General features: G+C 32.3%; 1 protein-coding gene across 4 annotated transcripts; it reads right to left on the reverse strand.

The window, feature by feature from the left end:
• Positions 1 to 7,327: 7,327 nt before the first annotated feature.
• LOC129312131 (kinesin-like protein KIN-UA) lies at positions 7,328 to 15,850 on the reverse strand. Of its 4 annotated transcripts, none has more exons than XM_054954729.1 (19): positions 15,331 to 15,850; positions 14,270 to 14,370; positions 14,061 to 14,183; positions 13,641 to 13,826; positions 13,023 to 13,244; positions 12,735 to 12,891; positions 12,290 to 12,439; positions 11,665 to 11,753; positions 11,170 to 11,373; positions 10,859 to 10,972; positions 10,460 to 10,582; positions 10,227 to 10,358; positions 9,858 to 9,987; positions 9,660 to 9,752; positions 9,141 to 9,266; positions 8,905 to 9,030; positions 8,403 to 8,546; positions 8,038 to 8,166; positions 7,328 to 7,955 (listed from the first exon to the last, which is right to left on the reverse strand). In XM_054954729.1, exons 1-19 carry the CDS (start codon positions 15,527 to 15,529, stop codon positions 7,798 to 7,800), a joined length of 2,706 nt encoding a protein of 901 aa, XP_054810704.1. In that variant the 5' UTR covers positions 15,530 to 15,850; the 3' UTR covers positions 7,328 to 7,797. The 4 variants fall into 4 exon arrangements, with proteins under 4 accessions (XP_054810704.1, XP_054810703.1, XP_054810706.1 ...); XM_054954728.1 differs by having other exon boundaries at positions 7,328 to 7,958; positions 15,331 to 15,848; XM_054954731.1 differs by having other exon boundaries at positions 7,328 to 7,958; positions 14,270 to 14,405; positions 15,331 to 15,462.
• Between the last annotated feature and the right edge of the window lie 316 nt (positions 15,851 to 16,166).

The following is a 16,166-nucleotide window of genomic DNA, read 5'->3' on the forward strand; positions in this document are numbered from 1 at the left end:
ACTTAATCTTCACTAACTTCACTAGAGTGACCTCCCACCCTCTAATATGCCACATTTCACTACATATATCTACTTGACCATGCATAAAACACTTTCTAAACTAGTATAATGAATATTACTACTTACTTCAAAAACTTGACATTTTACAAATCAATACTCCACTCATTATCTAAAATAGTTAACTTTTACAAAATTTATATATATATACATAACAAATCATGCAAGAACAACTTAAGAATAACTTATACAAAGTAATAAATAATGAAAATTATTTAGTTACCTCAACCTTTTTATTACTAAAAGGGTTACCCGTGTTACTAAATCTCTTCTTGTATCAAGGTAAGTCTTCCCACACCACAATCTACATGAACAAGTACTATATGTTAATTTTCAATTAACACAAGCATTATTAGCTATCAATAACCTCCCAATTCTCCCACTTCTCATTCATATTCTCAATAAAGAGGCTTGTTAGGATTACAATTTGTTCACACAATCCCTTCAAGCCTCCCTCTAACTCTATCACAATATAACACTTAATATCTCAACTTATCGCACTTCAAAACCCCATGATCAAGTTACAGCTTGATCCAAATTTTACCAAATAACAAAGTAGCTTCATATTACCACATATCCAAGATTAATAAACTTAAATCAAACCTTTAGAGTTAATAGAAACCTTCAAAACATAGATTCATGGCTTAATCCATTCAGAGCAAATTCTCCCACTTTCAAATCCCATGGAAAATGAGATGAAAGGTAGAGGAGAAGGGTAGGAAACTTACTCAAGAGTTTGAAGCTTAATTTATCTTCAAAATCCTCTTAAAATGATGTTCTAGCAGTGCCCAAAGTTTGCCCTTTCGTGTTCTAGGTTTCCCACCATAAAAATTGTCATTTTCTGATGATTTTTGAAATTTTAAGTTGCCTGTTGTGCCGTACGCCGCGGCTCACGCCATAAAAGCTGCGGCTCACGATGCAGTGAGCAAAATATTAATTTTGCTCCCCCCAATGCTACCCGACTTGATCCGACTTCCATCCTAACTCAATTTAGAGCCAAATATGACCCAAAAATCTAATTAACAACCCAGAAACATATTTAAATTAATTAATCATATTTTTAACTAATTTATCCCTTAATTAGTCAATTTTTCTAGATTTGAAGTTTTTGGATATTACATTGGACACATCAAAAATAAGAAAGCTCTATATTCTCTTGTTCTCTCAATATAATTTTTTCTCTTCTCTCCTCCTCTTAATCTCTATTTTTATAACACGTTATCAGCATAAGAGCTCTCCTCTTGGCGTCACCAAGTGAGTACCCTTATAATTATTGGATTAGAGATTAATGCTCATGCCAATGAACATCTTTAATAGAGATAGAGGCGCATTCAATTGAATATTGAGCAAATATCTATCATCCATGTACTCTTATTATTTATGTTATTTATTGAATTTATTTTTTGTTCAATTATTTTCTTCCCCCCTCAATCAATCAAATAATTACATATTATGTTTCACATCCAGAAGTGTGAGGCACAAATTAATTTTAAAATAGTAGATCTAGAAGTTATCCACATATAATGTAAAGTAAATCTTAAAATTATTCACATTTAATATACAGTGAATCTTGATGTTATTCACATAGAAAATATAAGGTGGATCTAGAAGATTACCACTAAAGTGGATCCAAAAAATTACCACATAAAATATAAAGTAAATCCTAAAGTTATTTACATAGTATTATGGATATTGATTTTATCCAAATAAAATATAAAGTAGATCATGAAGATATACACATGATTTAAAAGTAGATCTTAAAGTTATATATTCACATGTATAATGTAGATCTTGAAGATATTTACATTCAAATATTTATTTTTCCTATGTACATTCAATTTCTTATTTTAAATTTATTGTTTATATATATAATTTGTTTAGCTATCTACATATATAATTTTAGAAAAATGGATCCTGAAGTTATTCATCCATAACATAAAATGGATCATCAAGTGATACATATAAAATATAAAGTGGATCCTAAAATTATTCACATAAAAGATGAAGTAGATCTTGAAGATATCCACAAAATTTAAAGTGAACCATGAAGCTGTTCCCAAATATAAAGTAAATCATAAAGTTATATATATATATATATATATATATAGTTTTTGTTTTCTCTTATTTGGTTCTTTTAATACTCTTGCAATAAAATTATTAATAGCCATATTATTTTGATTATGGCCTGAAGCCATATCATTTTAAATTTTATAAACGATCAATTTATGGTCATGATAAATTATATGACTAGAAATCATATTTAACTTTGTTATTATATGGCTAGAAGCCATATTTAATTTTGTTATATATAATTAGAAGTTTTATTTATTTTTATTATTGAATGGCTGGAAGCCATTTGTAATTTTGTCATTAGATTGCTAGAAGTCATATGTGATTTTATGATTAAATGGCCAAAAGCCATATTTGATTTATTTGTGATTATATGACCAGAAATAATAGTTAATTTTGTTATTATATGGCCAGAAGTCATCTCAATTTTTATTATGACTATTACTACGTGAAAGGATAATCTTATGATCCTAATAAATTATATAAACTTTGTGAATTTTTTATGGATATATTGATTATTAATTCAATTGTTTTAACTACCACAGCTTGAAAGCTAATAGTTCAAAAGAAATTGTTGGGTTTAAGAGATTATTTTTCTATAATTCTAAAGATTATGGTCAATAGAGTTTATATTACAAAAATATGGCCTGTAACCATATAGACACATTATCTATCATTGATTGAACTGGAGAAAAATGTCAAAGAATAATTATGCTGGTTTAAAGAAATATATTCACAAAGTGTTACAATAAAATATTTAATTATTATTGTGTTTACATATTGATGCCAGTGTTGATCTATAAATACTCATAAGAATGAATAAGTTATTTTCCTCCTTCTATGCAGATGCATATTTCAAATTTTAATACATATTTGATATTAAAATTTTTTTTTCTCATGGTATATAAAGATATATTTGATAACTCTTACATATACATACATGTTCAAGATATGATATATATGATGCATTTTTATTAATGATAAGTTCCCTATTAAACTATCCATACATGTGTTAATAGTTACAATTGAGATATATATCATATTTAGGATTGAAATAAAAGCACTCATTAGAGATATACAAATCATACGATAAGTAAAGCAATGAAAATCATGAATATATGAAAGTAATTATATGTAAATAATTCTTATATATTACATTGTTAAGTGAGTTCCTTTTAAGAAAATTTTTGAATCATTTTAAGAGTTCTTGGAGATCAATTATGGAAGAATTTTTGATAAAAATAATCTTTTCTTAAAAAGACTTTCTAGATAGACGTACATATATTTTTTCAAAGTCTTAATAGTTAACTTGTTTACTCCTAATTAAAATGATAATATATGATAATCTTTATATCTAATGATGTTGAAATTTAGATCTGACTAGATAATTATGATCAATATATAAGGAATGAAATATTTGAAATCGTCTTAATTATTGAAAATGTCAAAATTGCAATGTTGATTGATTATAGACACTAAAAAGAAATAGCAAGAGTTTCAGGGTCTTTACAAAAAATTATGAAGTTAGAACTATTTGTGTTTTGTTTCCTAGAGAACTTAATATAACAAAAATGTCTTTACACAATATGTAAATAAGAGGATTAATAATCCTTTATTTTAAATGGTGTTATTGTTTATGTGTATCAGGTTATACAAAATTGATAGTGTTTTTTTCAAAGATTTTTCATACCTATAAAGCATAATTCATTTGTGATATGCTATTTACATGAGTTTCAAATTAGTTATTAATAATTGTTATGATATTGGATGTCATATTAAGACTGTAACCAGAAGTTTACAATTCTTAGTAAACTGAAAGTTTACTATTACTTTGATTTGGTATACTAGAAGTATAATGATATTATTTGGCATGACCGGTTAGATCATCTCGAATCAATACTGATGCAAAAATTATTGAGAATTCACAATGACATCTATTGAAGAACTAGAAGATTCTTCCTAAATAGCTAATACATTACATACTTCAAAAATTCTCATATGCTGCTTAAGAAAAATTATGATACTATCACTAGCAATAATTGGGATTGGATCCAAAATATTTATGGAATTTGTTGAGTGGAAATGGGTCCATTTAAATGTGAACCATACAAATATTTAATGAGATTGATAGATGCATCTATAAGAAAGTTACACATGTGTATCAATTCACAACCAGGAATTTGTGAAAGAAAAAGAACTATTATGTGCACAATTGCTAATCTAGTGATCAGGATGAATCGCTTGAAAATTTTAATGGTTTCATATCTTAAGCTCTCAATGATTATGAAATGAAGAAAAGCCCACTAATTAGAATGGTTTATCAAAGATTATTTATGCCTCCAATAAGATGATTAGACCAAAATTGTCACAACAAGATTTTCCATTTAAATATGCAAGTTTGCAATTGCAGCACTTAAAAGCATCAAGCCAATAAAGTATTGTGAATACCCCCACTATAATTTAGCCTTCTGTTAAGAGCCAAAGGTTAAGACTTTGTGATGAAGGCTCTACCACTATGTATGAAATATAAATTTAAAAAAAGTTAGGAATGATGCCAAAGTCTTTATGGTTCAATGAAATTTAGTTAAGTTGTGATATGTGGCACAATTCATGGATTCAATTTATGCTACAAGTGTTCATCTTATGAACACACAATAAAGTTGGGAATAAATGTTAAGATTCTTCTTCTTCTTGTTTGTTTCTAAATGAAACAAAATAATGTTTCTATAAGAAATAAATAGATTTAGAAGGTTATACTATATGGTTTGTAATCCCAAAAAGAGGAGAAGATGATGAAAAGCTAGAAATGAAAATATATGAATGCATTATTGATATGTGGTATAGATCCTTGTATATGAATCAAAAGTTCATATAACATTACATTCATGAAATAAAATAATTGCTAGATATTTAAATATTGATAGAAAGGAGAAATCTCGAATTCATGCTCTAGCTAATAATGCTACAAAAATATAAATAAAAATAAATTACACTTGAAGCGTGGAAAGCTAATCGGTTGCAAAGAAAGAAAATATAATAAAGGAGAAGATAAGTAAAATGATCATATTAAGGAGGCTGACATTTTAGAAGAAGCCAAGACATAACTGATTTTAAATCCTCAGAAGAGGATCAAGTACTTGATAATAATAAAGAGATATTGAGAAGCTATGTCAATATGAGAAATGATGAAACCGAAAATATGATAGTTGTCAACAACGCTTTCAATAAGAATGAAATATTACTATCAACGAGGATCTTGATAGGGGAAAAAAAAAAAAGGGGGACGCAATACAAGTTGAATTACATTCACTTATTTATGATATGAAAATTGTGAACTTATAGCCCAAGCACATGAAGTGTGATATTACACATAAGCATTTATGTAAAAAGAAAAATATGAAATGTTACATGTAAAACTTGACTTTCAATATAATAATATCTTATAAGGATTCAAAATATGCATTAATATATTGTGTGGTGGATGAAATGATTTGTGACATGTTATTACTCTGGTAGTATAAAAATCTAATATGCATTTACTAAATGTTAGCTTACTTATATAGCTCTATACAGTAACATTTACTTGAAAATCCCAAAAGGACTCAAAATGACAAAAGCTTATAAAGTTTCATGAGAGATTTTTTTTTTGTTCATTATATTTATTCGTATGATTATATACATATTGATTTGCATCAGATTTGATTAATTGAGCATTATTGAATATCCTGAAGAGTTTATATAAAAACTTGATTATTAAAGAAATATGTTAAAATATTGGGTGATTAGATGAGAATCAAAATCATTTTTCTTCAAGAAGATGATGAAATATGTTCCTGAAGCACCATATATAAATGCGTTCATATCACAAATTATGATATTGCCTTGATTTGCGATGCAACTATGTACTTGATATGATATGCTTGAGGAATTATTATATGTGGTTGATTTACTAAACTTATTTAGGATCAAAATTAATTGATTATGCATATGTTATACATATCTAGTTTGAACAACACAAATTTATTCATAAAAATACATGTATATCAAAATTGTTTTTCTACTCTTACAAGATATACCACAAGTGAAGAATATGTTCATATCCAAAAGATATGTTAAAAGATGTTTCAAAATATTCATATATAGTCTAGCTATAAGAGCATATCAACTAGCAAATTCAAAGGCATTGGCAACAATAATATTCAAGAAATTGTCACACAAATAAGGATATAATGATTCAAGAAGACTCAAGAACAAGGAGTGATATCATCATCAAGGAGAGTAAAAGTTATACTGTACTCTTTTTTCCTTAACCAAAGTTTTGTCTCACTAGGTTTTCTTAATAAGGTCTTTAAATGAGACAGCTTCAATAAATATGACAATATTGTATACTCTTTCTCCTCAACCAAGTTTTTGTCCCATTGATTTTCTTAATAAGGTTTTAACAAGGTAAAATATCTGGACATCCAAAGGAAAGTATTATGAAATATTAGATTATTATGTGGATGTCCATTATCTCATATTCTCCAATATCTTCCAGTTACTATAATATCTTTCAATTATTATTATTTTGTACATTTTATTCACTTTAATTGATATATTTATACTTATAAATAGAAGGCACCTCAATTGTATTAAACACACCGAAAATAAGAAAGCTCTCTATTCTTTTATTCTCTCAATATAATTTTCTCTCTTCTCTTCTCCTCTTAATCTCTATTTTCATAACAATAAATACGTGAAGCTTAATTTTCAGGGAAAAATACATACCTTAACTATATAAACCCCGAATTTTAATAATATTCAAGTTTTTTATTCTCTTAACTATGTTAGTTTATTAGTATCCATAAAAAAAAAAACCTACGAAAGTAAAACATATCTATATACCACACGTATTAAAACCAAAGACATACATTATCTAAAAAAATAAACTACATTTAATTTATACGTACTTTAAAAGAAGTAAACCAAAATTTAAAAAGAGTGAAGATAAATAATTGTCCGCCCTCTTCACAATAATTGACCTCTTTCCTAATGTGATGTAATTTTTCATCCAGGTCTTTTGATATTTGATATATAACACAAGAAAGCTGGGAAACCATATTAAATATAGCAACACATGTGAGAACAAATAGAAATATGAATATTATTCTGCATCTTATTATGATAAAATGGTAGCTGAAAAAAGTAAAAAATGTGAATGTGTTAAATTTTGTAAACTAAATCATAAAGACAAAACAAAGGTTCTCGGGTCAACACTTCTCAAGAATAGAATCCATCTGGGCAATACACTACAAAGCATCATTAATAGACAAATCAATGCTTGTCACAACAGGCAACGAAACACATATATACTTTTTAAAAGAAACACAAAACTATCTCTAACCTTCCCACTAAAATTTCATATACAAATAAATTGAATTTACATACAAACTAGACAGGATGCGGCAAACCTGAAAGAAACCACACTAATTAAGTTAAAAAATCAGCTAATATTATGGCCATCCACAGGTGGCCAGCCAGCTTCATACCCAACTTCACTCTTTGTTGCCAAAAATTTCAGCTAGAACACTGAAGAATGCCTTCTTTCTTGTGTTATGATATGAATACACGCGAATGCCAAAATGTATTCTACATATCTTCTGCACTTCTAAACCCACTTAAGTATGTGCTCTACAAAACTATCTTCAGGCGTCTCATTTCAGCTTGGAAAGTGGGGCTGCCGACTAAGGTTCGATGTGCAAGCGTCCTTATGTCTTCTCTCGAACAATCTCTTGAGATACGAACCAGCTCCCACAAAGCACCTCCAGTAATCATGTCCTTTGCATTCACTTCTGCATCACATCAAACACAAGGTTTCATGGACATTCTTCCCGTGAAGCTTCAAGTTTTAGGTTGTTGGCAGACACTTACCATGTTGTGCCAGGTGACACAGTGCAAGCTCTATATGTCTCCTAATTGATGAGGCTTCATTATTGGCATTCTGTACAATCCATGGAAGAGCACCATCCTCAATAAGGAAAGACCTTCCATTCTTCATTCCTGTAGATATATACATATATATATATAACAGATGCATTAATGAAAAAGGACTAATAGTTTTCTTCCATAACCAAAGTGTATCGACTATGATAAGTGAACTAGGAAAGTGATGCACGAATGAGAAGTGAGAAGTGAGAACATATCAAAGGTAAAGAGGAATTTTAGTCACAACACCAGTCAGAAGAAAATATCCATGTCATCACGTAAGATATTTGTCCATCATACGAATTACTTACCTTGAGTTGAAGCTCTTGACTCACATTTGGCGAAGTTTGCTATTCCACGAGCAATCTGTGCATAGACATCAGGATGCATGCATCTAATCATTCCCAGCAGAGCCTTGATACCACCTTCACCCCTCAGTTTTGTTTGTAACTTGTCTGTTTTTCACATTTCCATGCAACATTTACTTGTCATTCTTAATATTCAAATATCAAATAACAGATGGGTTCTTAATTCATTTAAAACAGAAGTAGAAGGAAGGGCAAAAAATAAGATTTTTTTTTTAAAGGCATTCCAAACATAGTAACTGATAATGCAGATTATTTTATATCACAATTAATAGATAGAACGAGCAACCTCAAGGAGTTTGTTGTCAATACTCTAGAATCTTACATCCATCTCAATGTTATTGGTAATAAGCCAGGAAATTATAATGCAATTTCTACATTGCAGTAAAAGTTTCAACTTTAAAGTTCTGGCACTTAATATAATTACAAGGCATTATCAGCAGTTTACCATTGCCACAAAGATTAGCAATAGCTCCAGCGACCATTCGCAGAGTCTGAGGATCTTCAGCATTAGCTGCTGCCATTGACAACAAACTAATGCCCCCTTGTGCCATAATGAGTTCTTGGTTGGTTTCTGTTATGACAGAATAAATTTGAAGTTAGCAGATTAAGGGAAAAAACAAGAGTTTCCATAGATACCCAAATTAAGGCTGTATGATTATGATTATGGTTGAGAAGTTCTACCATTCATTGCCAAATTTGCAATAGCGCCTGCTGCAACTCTATGTATGATCTCATCTTGGGAGCTCTTAAGTAGTGTAAGCAAGGACTTGAGACCACCTGCTTCTACAATCTTCTCCTGATTTGATTCTACAACACAGCGTGGAAAGATGTTAATGCTAATGGATCTTATAACAATGATGTCTATGAAGCAACAAATATAGTTTAGAAGGAGAAATCCTACTTGTTTGAAGCAGCATCATGTAATAAAACAAGCCTAATATGTGATAAAAAAATTGTATGGCAGAGAAGGTTTAATAATTTAAATGAAAGCAATGACGGTAAAATATCCTTTTGTGGTTGTGTTTGTCATCATTATTATTAACAGAATCAGAAAGATGGAGAATTAATATATTCCACATGTTTGGTCCAAACCACAAGTCATTTTAATTACTAAGTGTTCCCCCTTCTATACGTTACAGCTTTCCTCCCAGGAGAAGAATATATATTGTTTTGGAACACAAAGTAGGCAACATAGAAAACCTTCAGCCGCGAGATTTGCCACAACTTTTACAGCATGAATTCTCACATCAGCATCTTCCGCTTCCAGTAATGACAGAATCCTCTGCAATCCCACTGAGAAGCATTTTTATCATTAGGAAGATCTAAATTCAAATAGGCACAGTAATTATTAACAAAATATGTCAAATTGTAAATGCATGCACTGTATACCACTACTACCTTGTTCAAAGAGCTTGGCTACTGAGGCCTTTTCACCATTACCAGAAGGTTGTTGTTTAACTTGGGAAGCAAGAGAATCAGGACTACCAGCATCTTTTGTAGATCTGCCTCTGTCAAGTTGTCGTCTTGTCTAATATGTAAATGCCAATACAATACAAAAAGAGTAATGAGCTCAGGTCAAAAAATTTAAAACTTTCTAGGAAGGTAAACATCAGGAACAGAAGACATGATGCAAAAACAGTCATTCTTTTATAGAAAACCTCTGAAATAACAACTGATTACCGTTTGATTAAAAAAAAAAAAAACTGATTACCCAAAAAAAAAACAACTGATCAACTATTGCATTGGTACAATGTTGATATAACTTACCTCATCAGCCTCAATGCTCAGCTGCAATAATTGACTTTGCAGTATTGCTATTTCTCCTTGAAGTTTCTCTTTCTGACGTGCTTCATCTTCAAACTTCTTATTAAGTTTTAAGATCTCTGACTTTCCTGATGCCTATTACAGTAGTATATCCAAGTGAACAGTAATTAAGATTCCAATTAGATGAAGAAAGCACATGCAAAGAGGAACTCAAATATTAGAGACAAAAATCATACCTCAGATTTTTTCAGTTCAGTCGCTTGAATTTTGAGATTATTGACTTCCTCTTCAGCAGCTTTTCTTGAAAGAGTCTCTTTCTGAAGCACCTTTTTCAGATCAGCTACTTCCTCAGCAGCTAGCTAGGAAATCAAGGGGGCAAAACAAGTGTGTCAACCGCTGACTTAACATGGAACCAATGTATTGGCCCAAAAAAAAAAAAAACATGAAACCAAAACTCAATTAGGAGAACACGCCCAGTTACAAAGTCATGTGCTTGGGAAAACCTCTTCCCCACGATGCAGATCCTTTCTTCCTTGGATCTGCAAAATATCTTGATCTTCTACTCTGCTAAGGAATCTATTTCTCACCAATTGGAAATAACTTGAGACCAAATACAGTATAATAAAAATCATTACCTCTCCACTTGATGTTGGATGAGAGCTTTCACTCTTCCGTTGGATCATGACCATCTGCTCTTCAAGCTTCTTAACAGCTTCCAAATAGTCTTTCTGATATTTCAATCTTTCATTCTGAGAATAAGAAAAATGCCCAGTTCACCAAGAAAGTATAACTCAACTGACGTAAAACTTGTTCACTTGTTATCATGTCCAAGACAGCAGGTGATGCTGTGGATATGTAACTGAATGGCAGAGGCAATGAAACTGTCTTACATACAAATCTATGATACAGATTTAGCCCCAAAAATGGGGGGCATAAAGAAACAAACCTCCAATGCATCAGCGTACTGTTTTTCAGCCTCAGATATCTGGCGTTTTGCTTCACTGCTTAATCTCTCAATCTCATCCTCAAATGCCTTCTGCTGCCTCTCAAGCTCCATACTGAGTTTGTCTAACTGTATGTCTAGCGTTCTAGATAAGCTTTTGTAATCAAATTCCTCCTTTAATTTTACCATGTTTTCTACCTTCATAGCCTACAAAGAATACAGGTATTTAGCACCTTCAGAAATATTACATCACACCCAGTTTTATTTTATTATATGCAAAATCCCTGAAATAATTTGACCATTGTCACAGAATGTCGATTATGGAGTTCAGTGTAAACATAACTCAGGAAGTCAAAACAACTAACAAAAAGAGCATGGGATGATTAGCAAATAAAATCATGAGATAACAAATAAATCAAAGGCAACACCTCACTTGTCAGATGTAGCTCATGAAAGTTGAAAGAATAAAGAAAACAAGTTGTTGAATTTGCAGCTTACCCTCTGACCAAACATTATAGTACTGGCAGTCTCTCCCCTATGACGTGGAGATGGACCAATGGTAATGACCAGCGAAGTTCTTGCTGTACCTGTTAAAAGCTTTAGAAGTCAGGAAACTCATACTGCAATCTACCACAAATCTGGTTCATGAAATCCAAATACACCAGACAATCCTGCAACAAAATATTCATTGCATCTGGCCAAGAAAAAAGTTTGCATAGCATAGCTTCAATACCATCAATCAAGAACGAATTAACGAAATAAATTATTCATGAAACCTCACGCTCAGTCTTAGCTTTGATTACAATGATCAAATAAGTTGACTTGACTTCAGATAAGCCCACCATGAATGATTCCAAAAATAATTTTAAAATCTGCAACCATTAATAGTAATTAGCTATCCTTTCTTGAAAAGTTATGACATGTGAAGTGTTCCAAGCTTCATCATATGTTACTGTTTAAGTACACATCAAATGGTCTCCAAAATAATTCTTCAATTAACAATTAATCAGAAGTTCTATTCTAACAGATCAGATGCCACCGAAGATGGTACAGTGTATAATGTCAGAGTTAGGCTCAAACCAACACAAGAGAATAAGAAAAAAGATTTGGTCCCTGTATTTACCTCCAAATGAATCACGTAGTAATCTAGTAAGCTTTGAGTCACGAAATGGCACATGTGCACTATTCTCAGCGAGAGCATTGATACACTTGCCCAATGCACTTAAGGACAGATTGATAGATTTAGCTTCCTCAAGTGTATGTCCTTCGCTTCCTACCAAGAAAAATGATGAGAGAACAGAAGTTTCAGAAACTTATTTATTGTTTAACCAATATATCTTAACTACGGAAGACTGCAAACTATATCAGTTGATCAAGAAGGAATATATAATATCGGAATATTAGCAGACCAATCAGCCATATAGAAGATAAATGCAAGTGCACATAAAAAATGTAAAATAAGAGGAAAAATGGAACGGAATATGGATTGTAGCCTCAAAGAATAGCCTCTCCTTATACCAAGCCATCATATAAGAGATGAAGATGGAGAGATCACAAAATATCCTAACCTGACTTATCAATGCGCTCTGAGCCAGCAAGATCCACTACCACCAATTTTCCTTTCTGAATAACAGGTGGCTTTAATGATTTAATCATGTGTGAGTGATTGCCACTTTCACTTGAAAGACCTGAATCCCTTCCCTTGACAGATCTCTTTACATGAACCTATAAATCAGATTAAGATCAAATCCCCAAGAAGATATAATATCAACAATATTTAATATTGCACAATAACTCCTAGGAATCCAAGAGCACAATTGTCACCCAAAAGGAGAAAAAAAAAAAAAGTGATTTACCATAAGAATGGCATGACTTCGTGAAGATTCTGTATTCAATTTTGTATTTGCAGCAAAGCGGTGGGCCTCCCCTAATCTTAGCAGTTCTACAAAAGTCTGCTGGTCCCTAATTTCAACTAGCTTAGCTCCAGGTAGTGAAACATCTCCTGTTTTGGGGTCTTCCACAATGGTTATGTTATCATTAGCAGGGTCTAGAAGATCTTGAATAGTCTCCATATAAAGCTGAACAGGGGCATCAAAATCCATAACATAATATTAACATATGGAATACTTTTTATCAACAAAAGTCCTAAATTCATTGACTTGAGGAGAGTTCCAACTGGACAATTATACCATAAAAAAGTCCCATGATTCCCACAAAAAAAAAAAAAACACAGAGAGAGAATGTAGTAGTAGTACTATAACCTCTTTGGGATAGATACAATTTAGGAACTCTAGGCAGAGAAATTACCAATTTAGGAGGAAGTATTAACCAAAAGAATGGCTAATGTTAATATATTGTGTGTCCACTTGTGTGCCTATGTATTCACTACTCTTTGATTTAGGTCCCCAATTAGAAATTTCTTTACTAAGAGTTGCTAATTCATAATTCTTAACTTTCTGGTAAATGCCAAGTACCTGCAGATAGGACACTGAGACTGAATCGGTTTCCCAAGAGACAACTGCTAAAATGTCCTCCATAGCACGCACCATTATTCCACGTGCAGCAGTGTCTTCCTCCCCTAGTCGACCAAGCGTATAAGTTTTACCAGTGCCAGTCTGCCCATATGCCATAATTGTCCCATTGTATCCATCCAGTACACTCTGTAGAAGATGAACTAACATTTGTTAACAAAAGGAAGTCCGCCAGGAAGAAAAAGCTGGGTTGGTTTCTCAATAGAAATAGCTCTTCATAACTTCTTTCCTTGGAATAAGCAATCAGAACTAGACAATGAACTCTAAAAAGAATTGTTTATGCCCCCAATCTATATCTTCCAAAATCAAGTGGTCATCAAACCGATGCAGGCTTAATCACAAATCAGTGTCATAAATACAGACCTCCACAACAGGCCTGGCCACAACTTCATAAACTCGCTTTTGTGAAGCAAATTCAGTGAGAACCTCATCAAATTCATAAGTTTCAGAATCCCAATTGTTCTTCCGAAGTTTTAGCCTTTTGAGCTGCAATAAAGCTAGATCAGTGTCAGTTACCCATATTTGTCAAGAAACAAGAAAAGAGTCCAAGTTCTGAAATTGAATTAGAATACCTCAGGCTGGAGTTCCACACAGTCAGCAAAATCAGCATCAGACACCATTTCCTCTGCATTTCGGGGTCTCAACCTAACTGCCACTCTCACTCTTCCAGGAACTTCAACCAAGGATGTTACGGCCAAAGTGAGAGAACTAATTTTAAAAAATTAGCATTAATGAAATTTACATGTTATGTATTAATTACTATGTGAAACACAATTTAATAGAGCTGCCTCCCCAGTTATACTTACACAATAACAAATATAGATTAACTATAACAGTTATAGGAGGCTTTAGAGTCCATTTGAATAACAAACACTCAGTGCACTTTTTTCGTTTCTTTTTCTTGCCAATCTTCGATGCAAGTTTAACTAATTAACTATATTCTTTTTTTCAGTAAATAAAAAATTTAAGTGAGCCTAGGACTCACCAGTGCCATGCAGGCCTTAAGGATCAAAGAAGCACTTACAAAGCCGTCAAAAAGATACTTATATCAGCAGGAGGAGGATTCCAACTTGCGTCTTTGTGGTATCAGTCATTTTTGCCCGCTAGAACAATTTGTGTTGGAACACTCTAATTACATTCATCCTAGCCGTTCAATGATTAAATGCATTACCATCGAACCACATTAAGAAATTTATTTTCTGTTGATTCGCGAAAAGGCAATTCAAACTTCAAAACTGAATCACCACAGGACATGTATAACTATGAAAACTAAAAATTCCGATTAACATGACTTTGTATGTTCATCTCATATAGCTATATCTTGTTAAACACCGGAGTACTCATGTTTCGCACATGGATGAAATTTTTGGCCCTAGAAGCCAAAATAAGCATTCCAAACTGGAAATTTGGCTGGTGATTAGACAACCTAGAACCATTCGTTTGCTTTAAACCTAGATGGCTATTCAGCCAAGGCGTAATTTATAATAATGATTGAAGCCGGAAGCAATTACTCGAACGAACAAACGCCCAGAAAATTGGCGTAAAACGAAGGACCTCAAATTCTCAACCATGCAGTATAACAATTACCAATGCCATCCACATGGCCAATAGAGAGGGAAATGCAGGAACTGACCTCCAACGTCGTCCTTGGAAGCTGCCGAAGCACTGCCGATGGTGCCAGTGCTATTCCGGCGTTGACCGGTAGAAGACAATGCCTTGGACTTGACATGATTCTTGGGGTTTGTGTTTGCAGAGAGAGGCCTGTCCGACTTGAGCGAGGTTCTGTAACTATGTGTACCATTTCGAACATTACTACCACCAGAGGTGGCCATTGTTGAAAGCAATGAAATTCAAGCAGGGTTTTGCTATAACGTTGAGAAAAGGGAGGAAAACTGGAAGACCGAGAGTGATGAAATTGGAAATGCATAAACAGTAGTAGAAACCGGGAGTGACGCTGAGAAATCGTGAATCGTGAAGCAGAAAAATTCGAGCTCGTGTTGTGTCGTGCGGCGTTTTGTAACTTACAGAGAGAGAAAAATGAGCGTGCAATTTGACTTTGGTGCTGCGCAGAACAGAAGAGAGAGATTAATTGGAAAAGAAGCTTTTCTGCTTTCTGCACGCAGAGTCGGAGAGAGTGACGGTCCCGTAATCAAATCGTGGGTCCGCATCGTCCTCTCTGAAACTTTTTAACTCCAAAAATTTAAAAACTAAGAAATTGAACGCCATCGAATCCGCAGAAGATTTGAATTTGCTGGACCGGACCAGGGCTGTGCAAAAATATTTTAATTTTATCTGATCTAGTTTAATTTGAAATAGTTTTAGTTTTATTTAATCTGTATAAATACTGATTTTTTAAGATTAAAAAAATTAAAAAAATTAGATTATTTTTTTGAGTGAGACTAGACAAGAGATTAGAGATTCAAACCACTTGATATATCTAGTCAAGTCCTATTAATTTTTTTATTATAA

The sequence above is a fragment of the Prosopis cineraria genome, unplaced genomic scaffold (genome assembly GCF_029017545.1).
Source record: "Prosopis cineraria cultivar Desert tree isolate PC_DT_omini unplaced genomic scaffold, ASM2901754v1 PC5, whole genome shotgun sequence".
Taxonomy (NCBI): Eukaryota; Viridiplantae; Streptophyta; class Magnoliopsida; order Fabales; family Fabaceae; genus Prosopis; species Prosopis cineraria.

What these genes read in the sequence shown, in the direction of transcription:
- LOC129312131 (XM_054954728.1), bottom strand. Translation starts at nt 15,529, where the DNA reads ATGGCCACCTCTGGTGGTAGTAATGTTCGAAATGGTACACATAGTTAC. An exon ending in AGAGCGCATTGATAAGTCAG is followed by an intron (nt 12,440 to 12,734) that starts GTTAGGATATTT and finishes TTTTCTTGGTAG; the next exon opens with GAAGCGAAGGACATACACTT. An exon ending in CTGAACTGAAAAAATCTGAG is followed by an intron (nt 10,359 to 10,459) that starts GTATGATTTTTG and finishes CTACTGTAATAG; the next exon opens with GCATCAGGAAAGTCAGAGAT.